Here is a 16,444-nt window from a genome sequence, read left to right as displayed (position 1 = left end):
TCTCACAACAAGGTTGGGAAAGTAGGTTTTATTTCTTAAGGGAGTGCTTGTGACTTAAAAAGAAGCATTTCAACAACATATAATTAGATGGCTGTGTTGATTATAGTCGTTAGCACACCCGTAATAGGGCTTGGCCTCACCCGCTTGAAAGAATAAGTGCTCTATATACAGAGAGCACTTGTGAGGAGGTGGTGCCATGCCCAGGTTATAAAACCTTGCAAACTTAATTTGTGAGGACCATCCTGCTATAAATAAAGATCCTGAATTAAATTAAGGACACACTGTTTAACCACGGCAATGAAGAGGCCATTCCTCTGGTTAAATGCGCTTTGACACCAATAGGGCAATTCGTGACCTGTGATTCGTAAGCGAGGGCAATCGCATTAATGGTCCAGTGAGAGGGCCTTTGTCTAGAGACGGACATTCCTTTTGAGAGTCCTCCATAACAAATATAGTGCTGCTCCGACAGCCTAAACAGACAGCTCAACATACAATGCTGTGCAAAAGTCTTAGGCACATGAAATGTTTCACAAAACCATTTGTCTTAAGATGGTTACTTATATCTTCAGCTTTAGTGTGTCAATAGGAGATATAAATGTTAGACTCCCAAACATTTCTTTTGCAAATAGAAAAGATTAGAATAGAAGAACAACAGATAACCCAGCAACAGATGTCATGGCCCCCACAAAGCCTAAGAGAATTGGTGCTGTTTTAAAGGCATAGGTGGTTACACCGAATATTGATTTAGCTGTTATAATGTTTACTGGACTTTATATGACATTAAGTGATAAATGAAATCTATTTATGTAATTATTTTTGAAGACATCCTCACTATGCAACATTTTTCACAAAAGCCTAACATCTTTTGCACTGTACTGTATGTACTGTATCTATGCAATCCCCTTGATGGGAATAACACATGCAGATTGCTCTTCATCTGAATTAAATTGTGGGAGAAAGAAGGCTTGCAAATGAACCATCTGAGCCCTGAAGGGCATTGATAAATCCTTAGCCTTTTCCAGGTTTAATTGTGGCTTTTGACAGGTCTGGACCAAACGCCAGGCATGAGCTGTCAGTTGACAGCGCCTGCATATCACCCAACCCTTTAAATGAGGCCAAAGCCAATAGGAGTGCGGTCTTTAAGAAAAGCACTCACAGCTCAACACATTCCAGTGGCTCCAACGGGGAGTTTGTGAGTGCCTTCAGCATTATGCTTGCCTATTGAAGAGCCAGCATCCAGGGCGTGATATGCTGAGATAGTCGCTATAAAATCTCAGCCATGGGGCATTTTACTGGGTCTTTACCTTGTAAAGAGCACAAATTTTGAAATACGTGCCATTAAAGTGCAAAGAGTGTGGATGGTGCTCTAGCCAGTAAAATGGTTTTCATCACTGACTGAGCCAATTGTGGCTCATCCGATGTGCTCCGTTCCAGGGCCACACATATAGGTTCCACAGCTCTGGCTGGGAATGCCATAATCATGCCTTGTGCTTGAGAGAGAAGGTATCTACTCAGCGGTATTTCACATGGAGGGGCACCTATTTCTAACATCTCCGGAAACCAGGAATGTTTAGGCTATTTCAGTGAAATTAACAGAACTGGTTCCATGTCCTCTCGGACATTGCGGTTGACAGAATGGCCGGCCATTTGTGAGCCAGCACATCCCCACCCATTAGGGCCTGAGACATGGAGTACCAGAGGGGACAGTGGGCATTCTCCGGGGAGGAGAATAGGTTGACTTCCCCTTTACCAAATATTTCACAAATCCTCATCATCTTCTGAAAATTTGACCCAGTATAACACTCTGTTGGTAGAAGGCCGGCACTGTCCCTGACGCTAGAGCAGCCAGACAGCAGCGAGTCACTGCAATGCACATGCACCCGAGGCTCCAAGCACGATGTGGAACGTGTTACGTGAGCCAGTACGAGAGTGGTCTCATGTGTAACAGACCTAATGGTATGACCGTGGATGCTACTGCCGAAAAACCCAGTATTCTCTGAAATGACTTCATCTGTTGAGGATCATTCATGTAGGTGAGACTTTTCTGGCTTTTCTGGAGGGGACCACTGAAGACAGAACTCTTCAACCACTCTCACGAGAATGCGAAGAAGCTCCATGTCTTTGGCATGTGCACGTTCTTCACCCACGCTGGGGGTTGAGGTGGCAATATTCTACGTGAACCACTCACCAGAAGCTGTGAGTGACACAGCATCATCCCTATCGTCAGAGCTGCCAAACGTAATGAAGCTATGTGCTCAAATACAGGGGCGGAGCTCAACACATGCATATTGCACAGATGAGGACATTAGATCAGAAGTTCGGGGGGCTTGCAGGGCTTGTGCCGGCACGAGATCCTCCTCTATTTCTTCCAGTTCAACCTTACTGCCCCACCGTGTCTCCTCATGTGGTCCCTCGGGAATTAACACAGAAGAGGTGGGAGGGTGGGCACGAGAAGCTGGATCTTCCCTCAGAACAAGGTCGAACCTAGAGCGCAACATCCGGAGATTCATGCCCTCGCAGTGAGGGCAGTCTGTCTCCATGAGAGCTGCTTGTGCGTGGGTGCGGCCCGGGCAGTGAACACAGCTCTCTTGGTCAGCAGACAGTGGGATGTGCAGTTTGCATAGAAAACACTTGCAGAACGACATCTTTAAAAATACACATATAACACAAGCGGCTCTTTAGTTAATATTGTGTATACATAAAAGTGATGCAGTAACTCCAGCCAGAGCACTGTGGGGAGCAGGTAGAAGTTATGCTGAAGCACCACATTGATCAATGATGAGCATCAGAAGAGAAGAACCCGTTCAGCGAGAGCGTCTTCGACAGCTATGTGAAGAACTCTTCACCGGAACACACACGGGAGCGGAAAGCCTCTTGGTGGAGGAGCTGAGCACAGGCAACAAGTCATCCTGTTCGCATCTTGCTGAGAAATTTCATCCACTTTAAGTATATATTGACGGCGAAGCAGAAGGGCTCCAATATGAAGATGAAGTTCCTAGTCTTGAAGGAAGTAAATTCTGAAGAAATGGTAACTGAGCGCACATTTATATATGCCAACTAAGGGATGGGGCTCAGACACCATTGCAATCACAGGATTGGCATGATTGAATAAGTGCTTCAACATAGTTGTCTAAGAAGGACCCCCCCATAGTGCTTAGAGCAATGTAGAGTGAACTGAACAGAAAGGGAACTAAACTACCCATGATCGTGAAGGGAAACGATCCACAAATCAGAGATTTGTGGTCAACAAAGTGTGCCAAACAAGTTCTACAGCGATTTTTTAACTACTTTTATATTTGCATATATCTGAATATTTCACACTAAAATGAAAATGTATTGTTTATACACTTATAGTCAACAATTTAAATCAATAGTTTTATATTAAAATGTAATTATATAATTTGCAAAGCATGGGTTTGTAATTCATGTCCTCATCTTTTTATCTAATTGTCAAATACTTTTTTGCTTCAAATCAAAGTAAGGTTTAAACTCATTTCGAGGGTGATTAGTTTAGTTCATGGCTTAGAACTCTTTTATGCAGGGTTTTATGAAATCTAAATGGAAAAAAATGAATGGGAAAAATACTTTCGGAACCAAGATGGCTGAATTCTGATTCTGTGACAGATGGCTGAATCATGATTCTGTGACAAAAAGTTATTGGCTATTTATAAAAGGGTGCCCTTTGATATGCCTGCACCAAAATTCTATTTTAATAGGAAATACAACAACATAGAAAGGAAAACTGTGCTTATCAAGCCAACTCACTTTATGGGGTCTTTAATGTTCTTCTAATTTAATATGCCCTTCAATATTTGCTAGTATCAAGACAAAATGGCTACAATATCCCCTACAAAGCTTATTACACAGCCCATAGTCTATAGTAGCACTCCAAGATGCACGGAAGAGCACCCAACAGGTGCACAATACATTTAGAGGAAAATGTGAAGAGCCCTGCTCTTAAGTGCTTTCAGTTGAATCTAACAACTCAGCTCCATGTGCTCTCCATATGTGTAGTGAGAGCGATGGAAAAAGTCCTCTGCACAGGAGAGAGAGAGGGAAAGAGAGAGAGGAGAGAGACAGAGCAGACAGTTTCCATGAGGACTGCAGCAATGAAATAACACAAACCGGACCCAGGCTGTTCCTAACTAGACAAAATAAAAGAATCTTTATTTCATAATTTTTTGCTGATGTGACACAGCGCTACACTGCTGCAGAGCTGGAAAGAAGGGAGAGCAGAGTGCTCAGGCAAAGGGCTCTCAGTGTTTAAGGCAGAGGGCGTACACAGTGGCCAAGTACTGGACTGGCACCCAAATGCGTTGAGAAACCCGAGCCAGAGGGGACAATTAGAAGAATAACGGCAGGACATGGCAGGTTTTGGCTGCCACTGTGTCTCTGCCCACACATCCCCAAGAGCACCATATAGAGCAGTTCAAGGTTGACATGGAGTGGTTTTATTGTTAACGAAAATTTTATTTTCATTAACTGAAATAAAATAACAAATAAAATCATTGCAAAAACTGAAACTAAATTAAAATACATTTCCAGGACAAAATTTCCAGGAAAAATTTACTAAAATAAAATACAATTTTTTACTTTTAATCCACAGTATATAAAGCCATTGCAAAACCGTCTTTTAGAGTGCAACAGTGCTCGCTCACTATTTCAGTTGCTTTGGTTCTGGAAGTCTTTTTTCCATTAAATTTTTCCATTTTGCATTATAAGCCTGTGTACTTGACATTTGCAAATGACATAGCATGAAAAATAGCCCATGCTCCATTTCGGATCATAGTGATACAAATAGCACAGATTGGTAGCAGAAAATCCATTTCTCACCACTGTTTAGAAACGGCAGGACGAGAATGAACCAGACGGGAGCTGTCTATATATTTATGAGTTATTTTAAGTTTGTAACACCCACACGTGACCACCTATACTATAAAACATGCAGGCAAATGAAAGGATACAGCTCCAACCAATCGGAACTCAGAGTAGTTGTCACATTTCCAGCTGCTGAACCAATGATACTGGGACTCTTTTACATATGTGAACATGCCTGCAAATGAAACATAGACACTAACATTTAATGAAACAACACATACAGACAGTTAAATCAGTGCAAGATCAATGGTTGAATCTCAATAAATAACCTATATACTGTAAATCAGAGAAACAACCACAGGGAGGACAGGGTAGGCAGCCACCCTAGGGCCTGGGGTGAGAGGGGGCCTGCGACGGTCACCCAAAAGGAACCATAAAACCGACCGCAGGCCTGACAGGTGATGAAAAATGATGAGGCCCCCCAAGGAAGAGGCCCAACTAGGGCCCATAAGATCCAAGTTACGCCACTGCTGTACTTACTGTATATATGGTAATGTATTTGTAATATCATGATGGAAGTACAAATGACTGTCTGTACCAATGAGTATATAATCTAAAGAACAGTATAGAAACTATAAAAAGCAACTTAAGTTACATTTGTAGAAGATTATAACATTATTAGAAGCGAAATTCAATACCCAGTGTGATGCCTCAGAAATAGAAAACAAGTGATCAATAAAATGTCCAACAAATTTTGTACGACAACAGTGTAAGACAACAGTAATCATGGCTTTGTCCTTACAGCAGCTATTTATTGAGAAAGCCCTGGCACAAGACTGCAGAGACTGGCACTATTTGTCCTGTCGGTTCTTACCATAGTCAGTGTGAAAAATCTGTCGAATCAGGAGAAGAAACCACTCTTTTGTGAGTCCACCCATGTCCAATCCCGCTTCCCCAACAAACGTCACTTTCAGTTTTTTCTTCAGGTCTGCTCGCTTTCTAGAAAGCTATTATGAAAAAGGAACACATTTATGATGGGGCTATTTTTCCAAATTACACCTTAGCCAGACTTAGAACTTTCCAGAACAAATAGTACATGCTTTTCGACTGAAAGTGCTCTCAGCATAAGAAAACAAAACGTAGATGGTACTACTTTGTACAGAGCACTGTAGTGCCAAAAATCCCTACACATTCCCTCCAGTAGATCTCCTAAGGTTCCAAGGAGCGCTTGGTAACATCTCCAGGAACAGACAGTGTACAACATTCACAGATTTGGACCGCACCGTTACCTCATCCAGTGAGTCACTGACCAGCTGCAGACGCCTAACTTTAATGTTGAGAAACAGCAGACTCATATCCACCCTCTGCCTGCGAGAGACCTTGTCCACCAGGGTTTGCTGCATCAAAAATGGAGAGGAATTTGTTTGTCAATCAACATTCCAATACTATAAATGCATTTATATAACACAGCCGTGTCTAAGTTTTTTCTGTGTCACATTTCTTAATATTTTAACATCTTAGATAGACCTAGATGTCCATCTATTTGAGTATATGATGAAAACTCAGTCAGCAAACTCTTTCCCAGTGCTTTCAGGACACTACATTTATTCACCAGCCACAAGTCTGTTCAATCTACTGTCTGGACATATGTTTGGGAGAGAGCCATAGGAATGTCCGATTAATGCTGCTCCACCCATCCAAAAATTGCTATCAGAACATATTCCCAGATTAGATGACATATTCTCCCAAACAGAGACATTATGAATAAACTTGATGAAGCTTAAAGTGGATTTAGTCTTTAGTAAGAGGCAAATGTGATTGTGTTTGATTTTGGGGCAGGTGAATTCTCACCCTTGCCATGCTGATCATCTGCTGCTCAGAGTCTCTTTGGATGATGGCCTTCTTCACCACCGTGGACAGGATGAAGGGGAACTGACAGAAGGTGAACCTGAGAAGATTAAAATCAGAAATGTTTTGGAATTTGTTCAGACAGGCAGCAAGAAACTATTTATTTAACAATTCCAACTCAAACTGTTAATTTTCTGTAGTCTGAACAGCAAAATAAATAAATATAACACGTAAAAATAGTATGTTCCAAGATACATCCATATGTGGTTTGATGTCCATTTAAAATCTTTTATTTTTTTTGGAATGGAATATGAATGATCAAATATGACTTTGTTTTGTTTGATTTAGGAGTTGTTGTTTTTATTTATTTATTTATTTTTTGGCACACCCCACATGTGTATGTAGCATCAGACAAAATACAATATTGTTTCAGACACAATAAAATGCCTCTGTTACTGCCTCATGAGTTCAGCACCCCAGTGAGATGTAATTTTTCCATTATCACTTTCCACATTAACAGCTAATCTCAGTTGTTGTATGAGGAGGTATCTTGGCATTAACCTTACGCTTACATCATTACTAAAACAACCAGCATAGATATATCAGATTTTTATGAAACTGTCTGAAAAAATCCGATTTCATAGCTTGCAAAATGAGTGTGAACAGTCAGTCGATACAATTGGGCTTGTGTGCAGTGTGAAGAAAGCCCAAGTATTTTTTGGTGTTGGTATCACAGCCAAAATTTTCAGAATCATATTTTGGCTGTCGTACCTGTTTGAATTTCCATGAGCTTGCCACGTATGATAATCCTCCATAAAATCAATGTGGTCCAGCGTCAGGTTGTAGAAATCAGAGAAAGGGATGATAGGGGAAGAGGAAATGCTGTTTGCTGCATCTGTTAAAATTAAGGACACACCAAGATCTTTGTAACAATATTTTTTCAGAATCAGTTTGAAAGGACTACAGGAAAGCATTCCCTAGTGGTCTCACAGTCCAGCACAGTTTTACTCACTGAGTAGGGAGAGGACTTTAGTGGCTGAGGGAATCCACCAGGAGCATTTGGCCATGGGCGGCAACTCTTCTGGCTTGGAAGGAAATAGGCGGTTTGTGATGAAGAGCTGCAAGCGCTCCACCAACTGTTTGAAACGCTTCTGAGGCAGTCTGAAAGATGAAACATCTCATTAGCAAAAAAAGTTAATCTGTATTCACTTACTTTTGTGAGTAATCAGCGCTTTCCTATTACTCGTACTGTATTTTGTGTTAAGTCCCTTTCAATTATTCCAGAGTGAAAACTATTTTTTAAATATTGGTAGCCAGTTAATAACCGGTTAATTTTATTCTGAAATTTTTTTTATGAAAGCAAAGTCTAAATGGTTTGAGGGATATCCTTAATATTAAGAATTCAATTATAAAATACATCATTTTATATACAGTATACGAAAAAAATACAGTTTCTGCACAGAACGAACTGAAAAAAATGTAGTTCTTAGTCCCTGATTTTAATACAGCGAATAAAATAAATACAAATATCAACCTTAAAAATCTAACATTTAAAATTACAATTATTATATTATTATATTTAATAAGCCAATAATTCAATGCTCTAAACACATTGTGGTTGGCACAAACTATGTTGATCCTTGTTGCAAGTGAACCGATATTTAATGTAGTCTGTGTATGTTTCTTTCAGCTTGCATAGATTTCTTTCTAGTTTTCATGCATGTTCCGCACCCAGTCCATTCTGATGTCAGTTTAATTTGGCTAGCTTCCACCAAGTGGCAAATGAATATGTGCCAAAATACTGTAGCATTTCATTGGACACATATCCTTTGATGTCAACAACAAAAGATATGGGACACTTTTTATCCTCCCTTTTAAATTTTGATAAGCCTAGTTCCCCTTCTGTCACTCACTCGACGTTGTGTCAAATGAAGTGACACAAGAGGTCTTCCTTGGGAGCCTCGCGTACCTCTGAACTTGAGAAAAGGCCAATGAGAAATTGGCAGACAGAATTTGCATGTATATGTGTATAAAGGGAAGTGGGCGTGCGTCTGTCAATCAGGTTTTTGCAAGAATAAGGTACGGCCGTTTACAGTGGTAGGTCTAGTGCTGTGGCAGGAGGGACACAACGTTTCATTCCCTCCCTCAGGGAGTCCCTCAACAGTAACAATGACGTTATTTTGCTACCTTAACTATGCATGATTATATGGTTAACTGCGTTTATTTATTTGCATTTAGCATTGGTTTCTTCCTTGATGTCTGACCTTTTTGGGAAAGATCTGAGACCCCCAGTTAAGAACTACTGTTTTAAAATACAAAAAGTAATAATAAATATAATAATAAATGTATGACATCTTTCAAAAGAAATTAAAAAAAAGCCAAAATAAAGTAAAACCTTTGCTTTGTGAATTGCACTGCAATGCAGTCAGACTCACTTTTTAAACCAGTGCATGAGGAAATGGTGGTCCGCTTCAGCCAGGGCTGCTATTTGCCTCAGTAAGTGTGCATAGATGACATATGTGGCTGGGCTGGTGTACTGAGGGTTCTGCGACACAGAGAAACATTTAAGCATACTTCAAAAAGGAAATATGACTTCTTGCTTAGAAGCAGAGAAAAGAAGTCAGGCTTTTAATAAAATGTGGCACTCCAGCGGAAACCAGCTCTTTTCCTCTCCAGTATGACCTCATCTCTTCCTTTAGGCACAGCAAAGGCAAATAGTACAGAGGCTGCCTGACATTAGTGGCAGGCAGATCAACCCAATAATTGCCTCAGCTTTTTAATTTCACCCTAACCTCCAGAGAAATGTAGGTCTGGGAGCCCATCAACAGCCTGAAGTTGAATAACATTAAATGCTAACCTTGGAGAAAAACAACCTCATTACTTGCTTCTGTTTATGAAAATGTCTTATTCCCACCGCCACAGAAAAGAAAAAAACATTTCATAAAGCTGAAAACCATAAACAAACCAGCATCCCACCACCCAGCTCAGTTAAAAGGAGAGTTTACCCAAAAATGAAAACTCTTGTCATCATTTACTCAACCATGTCATTCCAAACCCGTATGACTTACTTTCTTCCATGAAACACAAAAGGAGATTTTTTTAAAAGAATATCCTTGCAACTCTTTTCCATAAAGTGAATGAGGACTGGGGCTGTCAAGCTCCAAAATGACAACAAAAAGCACCTTAAATGTATCGTAAAATTGGTCCATACAACTTGTGCATTGTATTCCAAGTCATCTAAGGCCATGTGATAGCAGCTGTGTGAGTAAAAGACCGAAATAAAGTCAATTGGACCATTTTTACCATACTTTTATGGTGTTTTTGTTGTCATTTTGGAGCTTGATAATCCAAGCTCTCAATCACTTACATGAAAAAGAGTAGCAGCGATATTCTTAAAAAAAACCCTTGTGTTCAACAGGTTAGAGCGACATGAGGGTGAGTAAATAAGAACAGAATTTTCATTTTTATACACCCCTTCCCAAGGCTTCCCAGACTAATATCCAGTGGAGACTGGCCCGGAACTGTCCCTTATTTGGACAGTTCCGGGCCAGTCTGCAATGGTCATGAGAGAGGTAAACACTTAGCTCACAATCTGTCTGCAACAGAGCAGAACTATTGCTGGAGTCAATGGGCCATGTGGTGAGAGAGGAGATCTAGTGTTTCCTGTAACTCTGAGTCGCCTCTTACACAGCTTAGGGTGTTAAACGTGACTGCCAACACAAAGGGCACTCGAAGACAGATTAGAGCAATTTTACTGTGTAACTGCACATCTATAGGCTCGCATGCAGATAACCATCTTGGTTTGGGAGGGGAAATTACAGGTATTACCGAAAAGTATCACATGTCTTTGGGTTCCGTATAATGAAGGTAGTTTTATATTAATGGCCTGGGTTTGGTCATTAGTAAGGGAAGTAGTAGTCAAGTTGTTTTAGTAAAAGAGAACTTTGGTTTCTTAGAGTATAAACAAAAGAATACAAAAGAATCATGCACTTCTTTAATAATAATTATAATAATAAAAATAACATTACCTGCACAAGAACAAAATACGCTCTAAGGTCATCCTTTGTGCGAGGCCTAAAAATACATAAACAAAGCTGACAGTTTAAACACAGTTTCCTCCAAAGACTTAATGTTCACTGAGAGAATACAATACAGTACTCACCCTTTCCATTCTCGTAATAAGCTATTAATGATTCCCTTCAGGACTGATTTCTGTGTGTCTGCGGGCTGTAAATTACCCAGATTAAAACGATTTTCTTACAACCAAAATCCAAAACAACAAACAGTGCACATTTGCTTAATGTGTAATTTCATTGCAAGAGGACTTTGGTAGTTTGGGGAGTTACATACTGTGTGGAGTAAGGCATCATAAACAATGTTGACAAATTTGATGTTTATTCCTGAGTCTTCAATCGTATTGAAGGGAGCATTTGCTTCTTTCTGAGGAGAATATAATTACACAAAACCAGTGATGCAAGTACAGTAACAATCTCACTTTTTACCGCACATTTTCAATGGTCTTTTTAATATGCAACTCTAACATCAACATCATATAAGAATACAATTTTCTGATGAAGCTATATGCAGATGTTGTTTTTAACAACTTCCTGAATGAGCTCATTGATTCATTAGGAGACTGAAATGTTCAGTTTTCCAATTTTCCAGAAGTTTACGGTTACTTTTTGCACAGCATTCGGAGTTCTCAATAAAAAAAAACATTGGTTTCAAATTAAACAAATATTCACTCATAAAATTAACATTATTCAACAGCAAATACAAAAAACATGTGTCGACAAGCATTATATGAGATTACTAATTGCATAACTACTGAAATATTAAAAACACAATTACATTATAACTGATTGTTGTAAAATTTTACACATGCTAAATGAACTGATCATTTACAGAGGGTTGTGGTAAGGCAAAATAAGCTTTTGCTTATAACGGTGACTTCAAGCAACAGATGTTTTAAATAAACAAACAAAACACTGTATTGTTAGTAAGTAATTAAAACTGCATTAGGAGTGTCAACACACCTTAAAGGCAGCATTGACTTCCAAAAAGGAGTCAAATGTGGTCAAGTAGAATTCATGGACCTGCTTCCAATCCCCTGAGATAGTTGCCTTTTCAACATCATCCCTATAGCCAGACAAAGATGCTGTTAAATATAATGTAATTGGCATGGAGAGACTATACTGCAGTGTGACTGAGTGAAACAGCAGTGCGTACTGAAACTCTTTGGCAGTTTTGGTCCGAATGGGAATAATGGGTTCTGAGATGAACCGAGCCTTTACTTCTGGAGGGAGAACATCAATAGAGATACGATGCTTCTGTCTCACATCTGGACATATTGGGGGAAGCTCTCTCACTGAAAACAGAGTCAAACACACATACAGAATGATAGTGTTGGAGTCCACCTTAGTTGAGTCCAAGTCAAGTCAGAGTCTTTAAACAATTGAGTCCGAGTTGAGACCCAGTCAACTCAACATCAATATTTTCAAAACTAAGAAAAACAGTTTGTCAATATAAATGTAACAAAACCACCTTTTGAATTTCATATATACATTTTATGATTAGTTTCCTGCTGAACAAACTTCAAAGTGGTTTCAGAATGAAATTTCTGTCTGAATCTTTTTTATCTGCTGACTGATTTGGAAAAATGCAGTACATACAAATGAGTCAACATAGTAGTAATTAGCACTCGCTGAGAAGTTATGTCTCATGATTGGACTGCAAATGCTACATCCAAAATCACTGGAAAAGCCCACTGAATATATTAGGACTGTCATCATGGACATGATTTTCTAGTTACAACACAGGGCAGTTCTGCGTGCTGCTCATGTACCTAAATCCCTGATGCGTACATGGGCGTCTAGCAGGTGCTACCGCAGAAGATAAAAAATAATTATAATAACTGATATTTGCTTGAGCGGCAGCTGCGTTGGTCTGCAATCAGTCAGAAATCTTTAAATACCAACCAAAGAAATTTTAATTGAGCTCTTCGTTAACTGTAAAATCATGGAGAATAATACTTTTGAGTCATAAATAAAACAGAATTGTCCTTCAAATGTGTCAGAGATATAAGCTAGAAAAAGACGTGCTTAAATTACCCGGTGGTTTACAATAAAAATAAAATACAAACTGAAATAGAAAACGTCATAACCAACTAAATTAATCTCGTAACATCAAGTTTCGCTTCATACACAAACTCTGTCATCAAATAATACATTTATTATATAGTCTATAATTAAATTATAAACAAAACATTTCACTGCCCAAGATATCCCAATATTGTATTGTGCATGGTTGAATGGTGGACAATTGCTGTAAAAGATTGTATTTTAAGCAGCTCGTCAGTGCTTTGAAAATAGTCAATCAATGATAAATTGGTGCTGTTTATCTGTTTAGAGTTGCTGTCTGCTTTAGCAACATCACATTATTTACCCGAATATTAAACAAGTTACACAGTTAATTCATCAAGCTATTATGGACCAGTTCAAGCTGACAACACTGGGTGGACCACAAGATACTACAGAAGCCTACATGTGTAGATACTATATCCAATATTAATACAATTTGTATGTATTATTACTTCGATATGCTGTTTTTAGTAAACTGTTAGAGACATGATGTGGGTGACTTGACTCAATAAAGTTCTTGATTTTAAGTTTTTAACCATGATGAAACTGCGATGCGAGCACAGTCTTGGCTGCACAAATGCCACATGCAATTTTACCAGCTGTCAGGTCCTGTGTCATGTGAAACTGCCTTGTTTAGTTTCTATCACATTGGATACATACCCGTCTTTATGTTTTCGTTGTGCTTCAGCCACCTCGGTAGTTGATGTTATACAATAGTGTCTGTAGTAACATTCAATTGTTTTGGTTGACTGATGAGTGTACCCGTGCACGTGCGTATGTGTGTGCGTGTGTTTGCTTAAACACTGTGAAACAACTCTGGCTACATATACGACCTCAGGGGCTAATACAGCCGTATGCAGACAGAGATGTGTTCATTAATTTCTGTTTTGTTATTTTTTTATGTATTTTTTCATTGCATCACAAATGTCATGGACTCAGCTGGACTCTGAAAAATCCCAAATGCTCGAGTCTGAGTCAAGTCCGAGTAAAAATGCACGCCCTGTCCCCAATCAGCCTGATGGGGGCGTGCGAGGGATAAAGGCGGACGGTGACAACAGTTTGAGAGAGAGAGAATTACAGGCAGCTGCTCTGTGTGTTTATGTTAGTGTGTTTTTCATTTATTTCTTCATTAAACAGTTATTTATATTGTCAAGCCGGTTCTCGCCTCCTCCTTTCCATTGAACTGCTTTACATACATTATAATTGGACTTGTGACTCTAGACCAAGATCAAACTTGAGTACCCCAACTCTACAGAATGGATTAGACAGCAGCTACAATCATGGGCGTAGATTTGGGTATGGACGGAACATGTTCCCACCACCAAAGTTAAGAGACTACTGAATAATCCCAACCAAAATTTCTAGAGATCGCAGTTGTGACTGCATGTAAAATAAGTATTGATTGTAATATAAGTATTGTGTGTTTCTCATATTTCCATTCATAAAATTTAAATCTTTTATTTCCCTTTATAAATTAAATAAACAAGCTACTACCTAGCATGCGACTAGACAACAGGAAATTCTTGTGCACAAGCTATGCCATGTTTATGAACCACCACAGATGGAGTAAACTCCATATAAAAAACTATTAAATAATATTCTTTGTATTGTTTGGACAATTTTATCCAGTGTTCAAAAGGAGCACACTAAAAAAAAATACTTATAAACATGAGCAACTGATCAGCTGTAAGAGGCACACATTTCACCATGTAGATGAAAACATTTTGCATCCGAATAGTTTGATTGATTTTAAAACATCCCCACCCTTATAATGTCACTAACAAATCAAAGCTACGCCCTTTGCTGTAATAGAAGATTTAGGGTGTGTCGTTCATCATATTTCCCAGCTAACACTCATTTGCCATTATCTTATCAGAAACAACTCTCTAAAGATTGACTCTCATCATCCAATCAACTACTGGTCACATGCAATCATCATCATCTTAAGATCCTGCCAAATACCACGGGCATATTTATATTTAAATATAGCACCATTGTGCTCTAATTCTCAATACAATAACTGTATTGGGCTGATTAGTTAAGCTTCACAGAGACTTGTGGCCTAGTGTAGGAACAACTGATGTTTTCACTGTTAGCCCTCTGAATTCAAGGAATTACAAGGAAAATTACAAGGAAAAGTTAACGAGCTTTGAAGGCCTCAGCCCATATAGTATCTTCATTACAAGATCCTATCTCATCTCTGCTAAAGACATGCTGGGCGTAAACACGCCTCTGCCTTGTCTTTGTGATGCATTCACCTTCAGACAAAATCTTTGATCTCCACGACAAAGAAAGGAAAACACATCTGCTCGAAACAGTGAAGTGGTTATTAATTTAAAGCAGCCGGACGGACTGCTTTGAAATGCAATGAGTTTTTTTGCCCTTAATTAAAAGGAATTTACCTTCAAATCACCAACTAATATTATTTTAAGCTATAGTAACCTTTTGGGTATTTGTTACCTACTTGTACAACTAAAGCGCAGACTGTGGATGTATGTATCTCAACTCATTTATTTCCATTCTTGGGCTTGTTTGATAATCCAAGCATAAGCAAGTGATTCACATCTAACAAGAATTAGCCAAAAGCACCAGCAGTGGAGGAGGCCTGACCTTTAACTGCAGGTAACAGGAGTGGAGAGGAGAAACTGTGGCTGCCAGATTCTCTCTTGTGATTCAGGGTGGAGATGAAGCTTCCATAAGAGGGAAAAGGGAGCTTCGGACCACGATCCAAGCCCTGTTAAATAAACAACCCATGTCAACATTAACAGAAACGCTTATTCCAACATTTCTATAGAAAATACACTATATCTGAAGCAATATACCTGTGTGCAGCTGGAAAATTGTGTTCCAATTGTACATTGGAGAAGAGATAATAATTAAAATATACTACAATAAACAAAAAACTATTTTTACAAAACTAAACTGAAAACTTTGCTTCATAGTAGATTAGCATCTAATGGAACAATTACAAAAATAAATCATACAAAAAACAAAACAAATAATAGATGTAAAGCAGACTGAAATATGTTTAATAGATCATAAACAAAAAGAAAAAAAAAACATAAAATCTGTTTTATCTTCAACAGAAGCAAATAATACGAGGCTAATTAAAGGGGTAATTCACCCAAAATGTAAAATTCTCTCATCATTTTCTCACCTTCATGCCATCTCAGATGTGTATAACTTACTTTCTTCAGCAAAACACAAACAAAGATTTTTAGGAAAATATTTCAGCTCTGTAAGTCCATAAAATACAAGTGAATGGTGACCAGAATTTTGACACTCCGAAAACACATAAAGGAAGCATAAAAGAAATCCATATGACTCCAGAGGTTATATCCATATATTCAGAAGATCTACAAATTCTCCTCCCTGTCCAGTAGATGACAATATGCACAAAGAATGAGAATCACAAAAAAAAAAAAAAAAGAAGAAGAATGTGAAAGTGTAGATTTATAGTAAAAATTTACAAATATTGATTTGTTTCTCATCCACATCTATCACTTCTGAAGACAGGGATTAAACCACTGGAATCTTATGAATTACTTTTAAGCTGTCTTTATGTGCTTTTTGCAATGTCAAAGTTCACTTTTACTGTATGGGCCCACAGAGCTGAGATACTCCTCTAGAAATCTTTG

General features: G+C 38.7%; 1 protein-coding gene across 2 annotated transcripts in view; it reads right to left on the bottom strand.

Moving 5' to 3' along the window:
- Positions 1 to 16,444, bottom strand: part of LOC127633697 (probable E3 ubiquitin-protein ligase HECTD2) — a 29,992-nt gene that overhangs the window by 12,538 nt on the left and 1,010 nt on the right. Inside the window, exons 2-14 of one of the 2 annotated variants that reach the window (XM_052112953.1) lie at positions 15,417 to 15,540; positions 11,896 to 12,034; positions 11,703 to 11,805; positions 11,017 to 11,106; positions 10,829 to 10,893; positions 10,695 to 10,740; positions 9,102 to 9,211; positions 7,679 to 7,827; positions 7,438 to 7,561; positions 6,670 to 6,766; positions 6,102 to 6,215; positions 5,693 to 5,825; positions 4,965 to 5,053 (exon numbers count right to left, since the gene is read on the bottom strand). In XM_052112953.1, the coding sequence (XP_051968913.1) occupies positions 4,965 to 5,053; positions 5,693 to 5,825; positions 6,102 to 6,215; positions 6,670 to 6,766; positions 7,438 to 7,561; positions 7,679 to 7,827; positions 9,102 to 9,211; positions 10,695 to 10,740; positions 10,829 to 10,893; positions 11,017 to 11,106; positions 11,703 to 11,805; positions 11,896 to 12,034; positions 15,417 to 15,540 (1,383 nt within the window). The remainder of the gene's footprint in view (positions 1 to 4,964; positions 5,054 to 5,692; positions 5,826 to 6,101; positions 6,216 to 6,669; positions 6,767 to 7,437; positions 7,562 to 7,678; positions 7,828 to 9,101; positions 9,212 to 10,694; positions 10,741 to 10,828; positions 10,894 to 11,016; positions 11,107 to 11,702; positions 11,806 to 11,895; positions 12,035 to 15,416; positions 15,541 to 16,444) is intronic. The other variant, XM_052112954.1, reaches the window with a different exon arrangement.

Source organism: Xyrauchen texanus, chromosome 40 (assembly GCF_025860055.1).
Source record: "Xyrauchen texanus isolate HMW12.3.18 chromosome 40, RBS_HiC_50CHRs, whole genome shotgun sequence".
Lineage (NCBI taxonomy): Eukaryota > Metazoa > Chordata > Actinopteri > Cypriniformes > Catostomidae > Xyrauchen > Xyrauchen texanus.
Note: the sequence above shows the minus strand (reverse complement) of the source record. Positions and strands in the feature narration are given on the sequence as shown.